Here is a 14,576-nt window from a genome sequence, read left to right on the forward strand (position 1 = left end):
TTTTGCACTGTAGGCCTCTAAAGTTTCTACTTATACTGCCACTACGTTAAAAACACTTGGCTAAATAAAGAATGCTTTATGGTCACTTCAACTGAAGATTGTCATATACACCAACAGGAGAGGTTGCTCTTACCTTACTGCAACATGCACTAAGAATGACTTTTTTTTTTTTTCCCCAAGCTAAAAATTCATCTTCCACCTAAAATCATTGACTCTAAAATATTTAAACTGGTCCCTGGAATGTTTTTGGCATATTCATTTAAGAAATTTTCATTAGATGCTTTCATTACTGCATAAGAACTGCTACACAAAACTGCTGTTTTGTGAAAAGCTGAAATTATTATTACAAGTCGGTATTTCAAAATGTCTAACTATAAACAAAAAATACATATGCTCATACTTTTTTAACTGCAATAAATACAATGAACGTAGTCAAAGGCCTGTGGAAACCTCTGGAGCTAGTACTGCATTTAAAGTACACCTTCACTTACATTTTCTATACCCTTTTGAGTCACATGTTGTCTATGCACTAATGCTTTTAGTATTGTTTTAACGCTCTTTGGAGCTACAGAATAAAGAATTTTCTGTTTAAATGGCAACATCAGTGCACAGTAAACATCTCAACTCTGATCACTATGATTATTTTATTCTAATATTTGTAGCATAACCAAATACCGTAACTACAATTTTCATTTTTAAATACCCTCAAAATTTCACCATCAACTTACCCTAGCAGGACCTGTTGATAACCATTTAAATTTCCCAATGTACAGATTATCAAATTCAAAATCTAATCTTGGGTTCATCCGTTCACTAGGTGTGCTTCGAGAAGATAAGCTGATGGGACAATTAACTTCATCCGACTCTGTTAAAAGCTGGAAAAAAAAAAGTATATGGGCATTAAATGAGGCATTTCCCTTCTGCAGTCTTACAAATTCTGTTTTTAAGAATTAACTCCCAAAGCCAAATTCTGAAATAAAAGTTATATGTTTTTATCACAGTCATTACTGATAACCTCCTCAAAGGTTGAATCATATCTTGCTCCGAACCTTCTATTGTCAAGATACAACCTGCTCTCTTTACTAATTTACAGCCAAGTTTAAAGCCAAGTAAAAACTTGAAACACAGAGAAACAGAAAACACTCCTCTTCTGATACTGAAGGTACAGGATCCAATTCAATTCTTATGATCAAAATGATGCATCTATGAGAGGAGGCAACAATGGCTCTCTTGGCCTGTTTCCGGATGAAAGAGATAACCCAAATCCAGGTCAAACAAGGCAACACAAAGCTCATCAAGTCTAAAAAGGGGAAACAACTTTTATGGTTAGTTTTAGATTGTAATTCCACTGCTAGTCACACAGGAAAGGAAACTTTAGCCTATCCTGATCTGCTGTCTATGAAGATGCTTCAACTTCTCCATACAACGAAATACAACATTGGACCAGATAACAAAAGAAACTACTACGAAATAAGTTACTACAGCTACTTCTTGGCCAGGGCTCATATCTGCTCTAAGCATTTCACACTTGTCCTAATGTGCAAGCAGAAATAAACTCTATAGAAATAAATTAAAGGGATGGTATACATAGGCCAAAAACTGAACTACCTGCTCTGTACTACTTTCCACATTGTCTTCCAATGGCTTTTCTGAGAAAAGGACATCAGACTCTTGATCTGTTTCTTTAGTATCAGTACTATTACCCTGCAGCAGTTCAGTACATTTTGGTTCAGAAACTCCATCATTTGGTTCGGAAGATCCATCTTCATCATCACTGGAAAGGACAACTGAAGAGGAAAAAAATAGATATGTATATTACCAGATTCAGACGTGAGAATACTTCTTTCATGGTAGATTTCAGATTAACAAAACTTTTCTCTCTTCCAGATGTAATACTAAAAAATGTTATCCCAGCCTGCCATGACCTGTGTGCATGAAACCGTATGTAACAAGAAGTACTGCCTTCTATCCTTATTATCACTTCATACCCAAGATTTTCAAAATTATTAAAAGACTATCAAAAGAGGTAAGCCACAACATACCTGCTTCAACAGAGAGAATATTTTTCTCAATTTAAAGATCATTAAAAGGCACCATCTTTATTTTCCATACCCACAAAGCCAGCTGCAAGATAAGGACTGGAATTCCAAAAACCCTGCTCTCTTGCCCTCTATCAAGCACAATACCATCCAGTAGATTGTACTGGACACAGTCTCTGTTCTCAATCTTTTGTTCCATATATTTCAACTAGTCAGTCATGCGTGAGCTCTCCCAGTACCTAAGCGTAACAATAGTAATAGTCAGCAATACAGACACAGTACATACTTGGGTCAACCAAAACAACTGGCTGATCACCCCTGCAGATTCTGTGCCGCAGCTTGCTCAGGTACTGTGATGTGTCCGCCTTTAATTTCCTGATGGCACTAATTCGTGTTGAAATCACGTCCTCACTAGTGGCAGGAAGCTTTTTCTCTGACATATTTCTGGGAGGAGACTCTGAGCCAGGTTCCACTGTGCAGCTGTGAATAGGCTTTAAATGCTTGTGGGTGGAAGTGTCTAATTTAGAGTCTCTCTCCAATGTCCGGGCAACGCAATCCTGCACCAGGTTAGATCTGCGATCTTGTTCATCCTCACAGGGAGTTCTGCAGCCAGGAGATGGAGTTGAACTCAATCTTTGCTCTTTCTAGAAAATACGTATCAGACAAAAGATATGTATTTATATATTTATTCCTTGAACTTTCTATGATGGTTCAGGTCAGTGATCACTGAGATTTTGCTATGAGCTACATAAAATAATTATAGCTGATTCAATCAGCCTTTTTTTTTTTTCTAAATCTAAATAATTGATTAAAAAAATAAATCAAAACACTTTTGGGAAGGGTATGACAGGTGGAGGAGGAGGAATTCACCATCCACAAGATTTCAGTAACATCAGGTATACTTTACAAATTTTATATAGAAATTCCCCACTCAGTTTTATACCATCTGTGAAGAAAGCTTCACTTTAGCTAGATAACTTATTTCCAAAATTGTTTTACTCCATGCTCCCATCTGAAGGAAACATTTCCATTCCTCTCTCTCAACCTTTCTGCTACAAAAAGCATATTCTGATACTGTGGACAGATATACATACTTGTTCTTCTTAATGCATCACTGAACTCAACAGGTGCAACAGTTCTCCTAGATACCCTATTTATCAGTACAATTCTTGAATTTTGGATGTTGCTACTGCTACTACAGAAGTGTGCACAAGCGCACAGCATGGGCACGCATGTATACAAATATATAAATTAAAATTGAATGCAACTTACAGGCAGTAGAAGTGATTTTTCTGGAATGTGTGCATTACAATCATCAGAAATATGGCCACTAAATCTTCTTTTCCTTTTCTCAGAATCCAAACAGCTTGATCCCTTCCAACTAAGAGAAGTATTGTTCGTGTTTCTTCTCCTCTTATCCAGTTCATCACAGTTCTTGTTTTCTGTGTTAAAAATGAAGTGATTTAATGAGTTACACTGTATTTCTTTGTATATACCTTTGTATTTCTTGGTATCTGTTATATTTTATAAAAAACGCATGGTAGCAGACACCTTCCACAAGACATAGTTCTTTTCTAATTGTGTGTAGTTGTCAGAACATATTCCCTAAAATAATATGGGAAACATTATTATCACAAGAATAGATAAGCATATAACCAAAGTCACTACTCCCAAGTATGAATTAGTGCTCTATATTCCACAGCCTTTCTTTTAGTTTCTCCTGGATGCGACATTCTCCACTTCCTGTTCTCTTCCACAAATATTACTAAACAGTACTGAAGAGACTGTATTTTCCCCCTATAGAATCAGCAGACAGCTCATTATTTTCAACAAGAAAAAACAAATAGTCACGTAGCAGAAATTTCAGCGGGGTTCACAAACCATTTCAGTATTCCTAATATATTCAATTCTTGAGAATAAAGAGATTTATTTTTATAAAATCGGGATTATAATGATGTAGTGAGGCTTCTCTCAGTTTCCTTTTGTTCACAGATCTGACTAATCATACTTTTATTCTTATTTAAAAACATAGCTGATATATTTTACCATACCTGTAAAAGTTTGGTTTTGAGAAAACATATATACTGCAACATATATTAATAATGCAATAATACAACAATTATTATTTTATTTCTGTGCTCTCCTTGTAACACTAGACTTCAGAAAAAAAAAATATTCTCAGCAACCTCAAACCATCATATTTGAATGCTAGATTATTGTTCATGACAAACCTTTCTTCTGTAGCTCTCGTCTTCTACAGGTGAAGACGTTACTTCCTTCTGGTGCCTTAGAAGCTTTGGTCAATTCAGACAGATCATCATCTGCCATTCTTGAGCAATACTCCGACCTGTAAAGAACATTAACCAAGAGTTATCTTTAATTTTGGAAGAATACTTAATAAAAACCTCAAATGAAACAAGAGTTGATTAGACAAATTTCTGCCTCTCAAAAGCAGGTGGAGCTCAGCAAATGAAATACGAACTATTTCAGTCCCCATTATGAAAATATGCAGATACTCTGACATCACTAATGAAATGGATGTTTATAAAAGACACGAAGAATGAAAAACTGACATGCTTGATACCAGACACTGAAATATTATTTTGCTGTAAAGCATGACTACCATGAGAACACAGAACAAAAATAAAAAAAGAACAGTCAGCTAATTGTATCCTTGCCTTTGAATGCAGTAGGAATGAGGCAAAGTAGTGTATTTGTTATTTAGATTTAGAACTGCTAATAGAGTCCACAGGGTAAGCTCCTGCAACGAGAAAAGACTTGAAAACGAAGTTCCTGTTCAAAAGAGCCTGAAACAGTAACTTTGAAGGGGGCTGAACAGAGAAGGATCTGAGTGAGTACGAAACAGAGAAGAAATAGACAGGGTTTACAGTATGGAAAACTAGGAGACCTACAGATGTATCTCTGAGCTTGTACTTTCACTCTAAAAATAAGGACATGCAAGAAAGTAATCAGGTGGGGGTTTTATTTGGTTTTGGTTTTTGTTTTTAATATATTGGAGAATACATACAGGATGCTCTGATAGCCTGAACAATATGACATCCTTACATTTGAGTCTGATATTGCAAATGTTAACTTCACATTCTCTGGAGGCTAGTTACAGCTGACAAGTCTTACGTAACTGTACTTTGGCTTCTAGTGTATGCATTATAAACATAAAACTAAATAAGGTATCGTGATATTTTCTCACTGGAACTTAATTGCAACCAATATACAAGATTTCTCTTCTGAAAATTTACCGGGAAACTAACCTTCTTGACCTTTGCTTCATTTGCTGTGAAAGTTGGAAGATAAGAAAAAAACAGAAGACTTAAACAATAAAGCAATTTAATGCTCCTCTGGAAAATCTGTTCCTTTCCTCCTTTTGTCACCTCAATCAGTACAAGATGATTTTGTGTTAATCTTTTTATAATGTGCTCAACTTAGAATTTTGCAGTCCAATTTGCAAAGACGTAACTGCTGATCATATGGGTCCAAACAGCTGAGCTTGGATCTGTAAAGAATATCATGAACCAAGGGAAAGAACATTCCTTGCCGTCTTTAACTGGACAAACAAAATTGTTAGACACTTTCAGAACAGCTGCCCAATCTTCAATGCCATATCTATAAACTGGAGTTTGACTGCTCTGTGGGAATGCTGTGAAAATAAATAAAGGTTTCCAGAGTGCTCTGATATTAGTGATGAACACTACATAAACACCATGAGGAAATTACTAATTCTTTTGCCACTCACCAAGAACCACAGATGTGCCCATATCCACAAGAAGTGTATATGTAGATAGGCTGTATCATTCCTTCTATATACTGAACAAGACAAGAGTCTTCCAAAGAGCAGGCAGCTCTAGATAAGGAATAGCTAGCCTTACTGCAGAAAACTTGATTTTGGAACCCACAACTCTATTTAAATGCTTGTATTCAGAACATGTAATCTGAGTGCTTTGAATGAAAATATTTAAGTGTTTTTTAGATTTTCTTTTACATCAATATCACAATTGAGACATTTCAACAAGAAATAGGGCACATTTCAATAGGAATGGTTCAGCTAGTGGACTTCCCTGAACATATTTACTGTATATATACAAACTGTGCAGGTTTTATTTTTATTTGCAAATCTTCACAGATAATTCCATTTAAAATGCACCTCTTAACAGGTATATGCATAACCTAAGACGCTGTGAAAGTATATTCTGAAGTGTTCTCAAGAGCCACGAGAAACAAGTATAAATAGCCCTAATTTTCTTCACATTTAAGACCGCCCTTAAATTTGTTATACTGATAGATCAGTGGTGACTTAAATGCATTTCACGCTGGGTTGCAGTGAATAAGCAATGCAAAATCCCCTCTGTAATATCAAAAGCAAGCAAGGCAACAGGGAGCTCACAGCAAGCTCTAGCTGATAGAGAACAGTTAACTTACTACCAACCATCCTGTTCTGATCACACGCAATTCTTTTACTTCATTTGTGATTTCCATAGCGTACCAAAGGAACAATGTTCAGTAAAAGAGAATCTGCATTCTAGTATTCTGGTACTCTGATGGTACCAGAAATCTCAGCATGGCCAAGTGCGTACATATGCATATCCATTATAAGAGGGGAGCTTTGACTGCTCAGAAGAGACTCCAAAAGCAGAATCCATGTCAAGTGCATCCTATGCACAGACATGAACTACAGAGAGCTGACCAGGATCAAAACGTGTCTTTGTTGGAACAAACCCTAAATTCTCAATTTCCCACAGGATATGTATTAGAACTCGCACTAATACCCTGGTCACTGGAAGAGTGAAGTGCAAAATCCTCCTCGTGTTCATTCCTGCTAATAACAAGCTTTTTACTTCATGCATTAGAAAACTGCATTTCAGGAATGGAAAGCTAATCCTTCAAACAACAAACACCACCAAATATAAAGCAAGTTGAGGAAACCAGCTACTAAAAAAATGATTCAGATCCTTTTTACCTAAAAAGAGAAATTTAACTACAGAAAGATACAGATATTATTTAACCTAAATTAATATAGATCTAGTTCCATACTTTTATTTAAAAAGTCTGAACTTCCCTCTACTGGTATGTTGGTAATGGATTTCTGTTACTGGTTCTCCTCTTCACAGGGTTACACAGAGCAGACTGGTTACCAGCTGTTTCAGTTCAAGCCATTCTTGTGCTTAATATACAATAGCCACCCTTCAATTATGAGCTTCAAAAAACATGCAAGATGCTTCCTCAGACGTAGAGGATTACATTAAAAAGTTTGTGTTTTCCTCTCTATGAATGCAAATTGTCCAAAACAATACGAAGAAGAAAAAATATAGATCTTAAAGATTTTGTAGTTAAAAAAAAAAAAAAAAGAAAATCCGATCCAAACTCACCACCCTTCCTTTAGTCAGTCCAGCTATGAAAAGGTATTTCATAGCATCAAACGTAATGCTTCTGAAGTGACACTTCATAGACAATCTAACAAACTGTTCTAAATCTCTCATTTAAATTGCAGCTTTGTCAGATTAATTTAAGCAGTAACAGGAACCCAACAGAAAAAGAGAACACAAATATTACCAGTTGAGGTTCTCTCACGTATCAAATTGAGCAGTATGACTTAATTTTCTCAAGATTTTTTAAGGTTTCTTTAATCTAGGAACTGTTGATTATTCCTGCCCCCACCAATTCTTCTTCTCTTCCTTCCTCATTCTATTTTCTGCCCACAGATAGCTAGTTATTTGTTCCTGTGGATACTCTTCTGTTAAGCAAAGAGAAGGCCATAAAAGGCAAGAGGAAACAGCTTACTCTGAATTCAACTCCCATCCTGGACTGAAATAAACATTATATAATTCTAATATCTAATTTCCGCTAGTTTTGGGTGTCAAGCATTACTGTGGTGTTCAATCAATGTAAACACAGGAAGAAAAGAGGAAAAGCAGATGCTAAGCAATGAGTGTGACACACACACAGCCCTTAAACAGTGGTCATCTGTTGATGAGACTTAAATATCTGATGGATTAATGGGAAAAGAAATGAACAAATCACAGAGAGGAGCTTGACAAAGTCATGTAAGAAAGTTACTTGAAACTTAGAACACATTAATAGCAACAGGAAAAAAGACTCGTTCTAGACACAAAACCAACTGAACTGTTTGAATTACATAGCCATCTTCAAAAATCAAAACCAGCTGTCCACTGGAAATGCAGATTCCTCCTCTGAGAGAAGAGTAGCCTATTGATATAATGCACAGCTTGAATCAGAATAAATGCAAAGTTAAAATGGCTCGTCAGAGCAGGGTGTAAGTTTGCACTCAGGAAATTCAACTTCTGCTTCAAGGCAGGAGTATCATAAAAATTGTTCCTGAGCAAATCTTTTCCATTGTGAAGTCATTTCAGGAAGACCAGTGAAATCAGCACTGAGTAACATACCTTTCAGATAGAAAAGAACTTTCACGAGGAAAACTTAGTATTTGACATGTCTGCACGTTGGTAACAGATGTTGAAGCTAGTTGACCTGATTGTAATTTGTCAGCATCAGATAAATCAGCATCAATTATTACGTGGCTGTCTATGTATTTTCTTCCAATTCTCGTCCTCAGAACATTCGTCAAGATAACTTGAGGTTGCCTGCCATACATATAACAGTAAATCATAAATACTGCACCAAAATCCAGAGAAAGAAGCTTCATGCTAAATTCATGCATTTTAGGGGATTGATAATGCCCAACATCATCAAACTTGATTACTCTTTTCTCAACCCTCTAGAAGCATAAAACAAAACCCCACTAAGAAACCTATAATCCAAGGTAAGCAGATAAAGCCAAAAAATACCAGTAAGAATCTGTAAAGGAAAAGGCTAAGGAAGTAATTTCACCTTAACAAAGTATTATTCACACTACATTGCCTCTAATACATAACCTAAGTATTGTTTAATAACTCTAATGCAACTCTAAAACACTTCAATCAATATCTGTATATATTTCTCTGAGTTATGGAGCAAACATATCTTGATTTTCCTGTGAACAAGAAGCCTCCAGTAAAACAGAACTCCCTCAAGCAGTTAGTCAACAGGTAAAACGTAGCACATACACAAAAAGTTAACATTAGATTTTGTCCCCCCTCCTCAACTTTCAGGTGAGATTCTACAATAAAGAAATAGTGAGGCTCAGAAAAACATCTGCAACTGTAAGAGACTACCACAAAAATAAGCTAGCCAAAAATATGAAGATGTTCACTGGAGCACAGATGTATAAGAGCAGCACAACTTATTTTGCGAAATGCAACTGCAGCCAGCTTGTTGTACAGCCTTTGACTTATTCCCCTCCTCTTTCTCAAACTAGGACTTAAATTCTACCACTTCCAATCCGAGTTATTTTGAATCGTGATGTATTGTCATGCCCTTTTTTTTACATCTATTAAAACAATGTTGTCTTTTGGGTATTTCCTGCATAATTCTCCTGTTGCCCGTACTCATCCACAAAGCACGCTCCACCACAGACTGTGTGATGTCTGGGGAGCACTCAGATCTCCTCCGGCATTGAGATGCAAATCTATTTTTAATTAGGAGGCTACATTAGGGACAGGCTGGTGCAAAGACTCACGGGTGACATGCACTGATTTATCATTTATAAATACAACTTAGAGGAAGTCTGATACAGAAGAATACCATAGTCTGGATGCAACCTCCAATAAAGGAAGTCCCTAAACTGTTTATCATCAGAAGTTCAGAGAGAAACATCAGTGAAAAAAGCATTCACTCTAGCTGTACATTTCTCTAGGTATCAGCAACTGACCACCGCTTAAGGAAAAAAAGATACTGGACTTAATATGCCTCTCTTCTGCTCCTTTGTGCCTGTTCTCATATTTTCATGTGTAGTATGTAGAACAGTGAAAATACACTTGACACCTTGTCTGAGAAAGAGGGAAGTTAAATACAAAGATGCTCGTCTTTTCCCGAGAATTTAAAATACATATCTTTTTTGAGAGTCTAATGGCTAAATCACAACTAATTGGTCTCGTCAGTGCAAGACCACCTATAAGCCATCTGATCAGAAATCCCATTACAGTGCACCTGGTACCGTCTTTGTCAATAATTATCAGCAGGAACCAGGAACAACAGAATTCAACCCAGTCAGATGACAGGAGAATGAGAACAAAATTCATGAACAAGACAGCTGTGATATGACATAGAATAGTTACTCATGAAAAATAACTGCAAGGAAAAATATTTTGTTTAGTGACACAAGGCAAAGACAACGTACCTTTTAGTTTGAAAAAGACTTTGGAGAGTAGGGTTTAAAATTTGCCATATCTTTAGGCTGGCAACAGATGATGAGGGTGCTTGATTTGAGTGCAGCTTGCCAGCATCAGAAAAAATAGCATCAGTTTTAGGTTGCGCCTTTGTGTATTTTCTTCCTATTTTCGTCCTCAGGATATTCGTCAAGATAACTTTGGGTTGCCTGCCATGCATATAATAATAATAATAAATAATAGGGTGCTGAGAGCTTGTTAAGTCACATGAATTCAATACAGCTTTTCCGTGAGTTTCCTGTCCCTGCATCATAATTTTTACCTTCATTAGAATTTACTTTACTTTCCTGACAATTTACAAAGCAATTCTCTTTGGAGAAGAGGAATCATAACATAATCTGTTGATCAATTTATCCTTCCAGGGTTTTTTCTTCTGGTTATCAATGACCAAACAGATCCATTCTGTGATTCTGAAGTGGTAAACTTTCAGTACAGGGACATGGAAATTTCAGTGCCTATTTCTTATTGCAAAATGTCAGAAATAGTATCCCCACAGCCTAACAAACTATTCTGAAAGTGTATTGGGTATTCTCAGGAAATGAAAACAAGCAGTCACGTTGTGGCATCTCATTTTAGAACCAAAGAGACTGGCTTCCACATCAACATTTAGAATACAATCTTGCTGAAAAATATAAAAAAATACATACACTCTCACAGTTGTGAAGCTCCAACTGATTACACCTCTTCAATTTCACTAAAGAAATAACAGTCAACTATGAATTACTAAGTTAATGAAGACTCACTATTAAGATTCTTTAAACAAGCAGCTATACTTCTGAGTCTGCTAGGTAGATACTGAAGTCTTGACCTAAAGAATTAATTCTGCATCAAGGCCAGTAACTTGAATGGCTTTCTTTAAACTGATAAGCATTGTGTACCATCGTTGATTTGTCAGGATTTATCCTGACAAAAAATTTCATTTTCAAATGGGTGAGAGACTTGTTTTCCCAGGACAGTTGTAAGAGCACACCAAAGCTCAGGCTACTGTGATGGTTTTTAAAAGATTACTAAGGTAAGAACTCTTTTCTTGCTTGTGTGTCTAACCTTGCACCCTCTAGTGCAAGAACCCTTCTTTCACAGCTACAGAAAGACTTTCAATGTTCACACAGCTTTCACATGTTATAGCTGAAGCAAATAGCTGCTATTCTCCAAAGGGTTGACAATGGTAGATCTGGTAACATGCTGCATTCAGCTCAAGAGCTCAGTTATTTAGTAGGGGGTACTAAACATATGTTTGTGTGAAAAGCCTTGGAGAACAAGCATGCTTGAGCCTTTAAGAAAATTTCAAACCGCTATGCTAGTGATAGGTGAACAGGGAAGATATTTCAAAATCCTTCTATAGTGTTCTTGCATAAGTTGCTGCATGTTGAGATTTCTTTTACGTGCTAATTGATTGTGTTAACACAACTTCTTGCTGAACTTAAAAAGACAGTAAGGTTTCACTGCACAACTGGGAGAACCTGCACATACACTATGAATGCTTTTCAATTTTAATCAAATCTCAGCATCAAGTGCCATCATTTACGTGCATAATGATCTGCTTTCTCCAAGAGCTCTGCCATGCATTTCCTACAGTAGTGATCTCCAGACCTTTGTTGATCATGCACCCCATCAGTAAAAATACTTTAATCACACAATGTTTATTTAATTATAAGTTACACAAATGCACTAATACGTAAGTTAATAAATAATGAAAAAAAGGATTAATAAAGATAAAAACAGTTCATTTCTTATTTATTAATGGTACAAAAACTACTTGTTTCTTGCACACCAGTGGATTGTCTTGCAGATCTCCTGGGGGTGTGCATCCCACTCTGGAGTCCACTGTCCTGCATGATGGACAATAAGCTTAAATGATTCCAATTCAAAACTAAGTAACTTAAGCTGAAGTGTAGACACTTCCTCCATTCTCTGGGCTTTTCTTACAAGTTTCCAAAGCAAAACAAAATAGAAGAGTACTGGTTTTGCTTGGGATAGAGTTGATTTTCTTCACAGTGGCTCCTGAAGTGCTTTGTTTTGGATTTCTGATGAAAACTGGTGTTGGTAACACACCAATATTTTAGCTGCTGTTAACCTTGTCAAAAAAAAAAAAAGCTGATGGATTAAAAAACACTAAGTTAAGCACTTTGTTCAGGTTCTTGGTATCAAAGAAGTGTTTTGTAGGGGATGAGTCCTAATTACTGCAGGAAAAACAATCCAGGGTTTCTGAAGTAAGAGACTGACTCTGATGGCAATGAGAAGTCATGCACAGACTCATCCAAAAAGACTGACCTAAGCCACAAGAGTTCTCCAGAATGTTTTAGGCAGAGTCAGAAAATGCCTCCCTGCCTTTTCCTGTTTTTATCTACATTTGGATATACCCCGTGACTACTTTTAAGAATCCTTTGCAGAGTCTGAGAATCTACTTCAAATATTGTAGACAAAAAAAAAAAGTTTGTTCTATACTGTAAGGATCCAGAGAACTGAGTTTTATTTAAGCACATACCAAGCCTGCAAAGTAGTCTTGATTTAGCACAGGAAGCAAGAGACTTATTTTCTGTGGAAGTCTACTCCAAGTCAGAAGTTCTAGTTTTATTTCTGAGCTTCTCATATGCTCAGAGTTGATATGTTATCCCTGTTTTACTGTGCCGGAAGTGTTTATAGTGACCAGATCTACACATGATTTTATTATCCAACTATAAGGTATTCTAGAAATAATGGATGTAAGGAAACACCGACGTAAGAAATCTGGTAAAACGATGGGATGAGCCACACAAGAACTGTTATAACATTTACTGTTAATAACATTTATAGCCTCTAAAGTAGTTAATGCAGGGATAAAAGTCATCAGGTAACTCACACAGATTCATCTTCCAAAACTAGATATTTATCCTTGGGTTTTAACCCCCTCCTTAAAAGATAAGGAAGACTTAAGCTACTTTAGAGGTCCAGTTAAACACAGCTGCAGTGGAAAGACATCTCATATTTTGAGGGGTCTCAGAAGAGACGAAACAGTGGAAGACTAAGCCAGATACCTTCCTTCTTCCTCCAAGACAACTTGAAATTAAAAATCAAATCTTGAAGTACCTAAACAGTGTCCTTCCTTCAAATGCAACAGTTATGGAAGAAAGCCTTTGCAAAAGGGTTAAAAGGGTTTTAAAAATCATTATAGTAGAGCACCATGAGACAACATAAATAAGTCATTGTATGGAACCTTCCATCCTCCTGACTAGAGTAATGCTAACAGACTATTTGGAAGAACTATTTTTTTCTGGTTTCATTGTTTCACCTTGTATAAGTAACATGTTTTCTTTCTATTTGTCAAAGATGCCATAATTAAATTTTACTAAATTTAGCCTGAGTTCACAAGATAATTAGTCCAGTGGGAACATACATGGTCACAGAGTCTTCAGCTTAATTGTATGATCAGGACCTATAAAGATAACTGAAAAGATTCCAACCCTTAAGGACTCTAACAACATCATAATGACAAAAGAAAACCTACAGCAGGAGGTAAAGCAGTCAGAAGAATTTCCAGTGCAACTGGACTTCATTACCTATAACTTGTTCTGCTATCTTGGAAGCTTAAATCTGACAGCCTTTGCTCGTATTCACATCAGGTTAGATCCTGACAGGCTCCAGGTCCCTTAGCAATTTGGTTTAGTGATCGTTATTAAGAACTGAATTAGCAATGTTTGCCACTCCCTTGATTTAAATGGGCTTTATATATTTTAGTGAAAATACCTTCTCAAAAATTATCTTACAATTTGAAGTATACACTCATCTAGGCAACTAGCTTTGCACTGGAAACCTGTCTGGTAAGGAAAGAAGCCTCCAACAAATAACAAGGAACAAAAAGCTATATATTTGGCTATCTGTAAAGGTGAAAGCATCAAAACTAAGGCATCACTTCCTACACGGCACCAATTTCTGACTGAAGACATTTGCATGAACAACCTATTATGACCTATCTTCAGAGCTGTACAGTGCTTGCAGCTCTCAATGGCTTCACTTTTTAAAAGGGAACCTGGCATCTGGTGGTATTTCTTGAAAAACGATGTAACTAAGAGTTAGCATAAAAGAAATGCAAGAAAAACACCTACATTTATGCCAAAACGCATCTCTGCTATGATGACTGGGGCACAGATACCTAAGTTACCTGTTAAATTGTCCACAGAATGAAGCGAGCAAATCATGCAAAAGAAATTCAAAAAAAAGAAAAAAAAACTGATGCAAAGCAGGAAAAAAGCAAGCAAAGTAT

The 14,576-nt window shown here is 36.4% G+C and overlaps 1 protein-coding gene across 7 annotated transcripts in view; it reads right to left on the bottom strand.

The window, feature by feature from the left end:
• SENP7 (SUMO specific peptidase 7) overlaps positions 1–14,576 on the bottom strand; it is a 41,067-nt gene that overhangs the window by 18,150 nt on the left and 8,341 nt on the right. For 5 of the 7 annotated variants that reach the window (XR_004747434.1, XM_035315019.1, XM_035315017.1 and 2 more), the window contains 7 exons: positions 10,288–10,485; positions 8,456–8,653; positions 4,271–4,386; positions 3,312–3,481; positions 2,326–2,683; positions 1,609–1,787; positions 729–875 (listed from right to left, as the gene is read on the bottom strand). Coding sequence is in view for 6 of the 7 variants with exons in the window: in XM_035315019.1 (XP_035170910.1) it covers positions 729–875; positions 1,609–1,787; positions 2,326–2,683; positions 3,312–3,481; positions 4,271–4,386; positions 8,456–8,653; positions 10,288–10,485 (1,366 nt within the window). In the remaining variant the exon portion in view is untranslated. The remainder of the gene's footprint in view (positions 1–728; positions 876–1,608; positions 1,788–2,325; positions 2,684–3,311; positions 3,482–4,270; positions 4,387–8,455; positions 8,654–10,287; positions 10,486–14,576) is intronic. The other 2 variants (XM_035315022.1, XM_035315021.1) reach the window with 1 other exon arrangement.

The sequence above is a fragment of the Oxyura jamaicensis genome, chromosome 1, assembly GCF_011077185.1.
Source record: "Oxyura jamaicensis isolate SHBP4307 breed ruddy duck chromosome 1, BPBGC_Ojam_1.0, whole genome shotgun sequence".
Lineage (NCBI taxonomy): Eukaryota > Metazoa > Chordata > Aves > Anseriformes > Anatidae > Oxyura > Oxyura jamaicensis.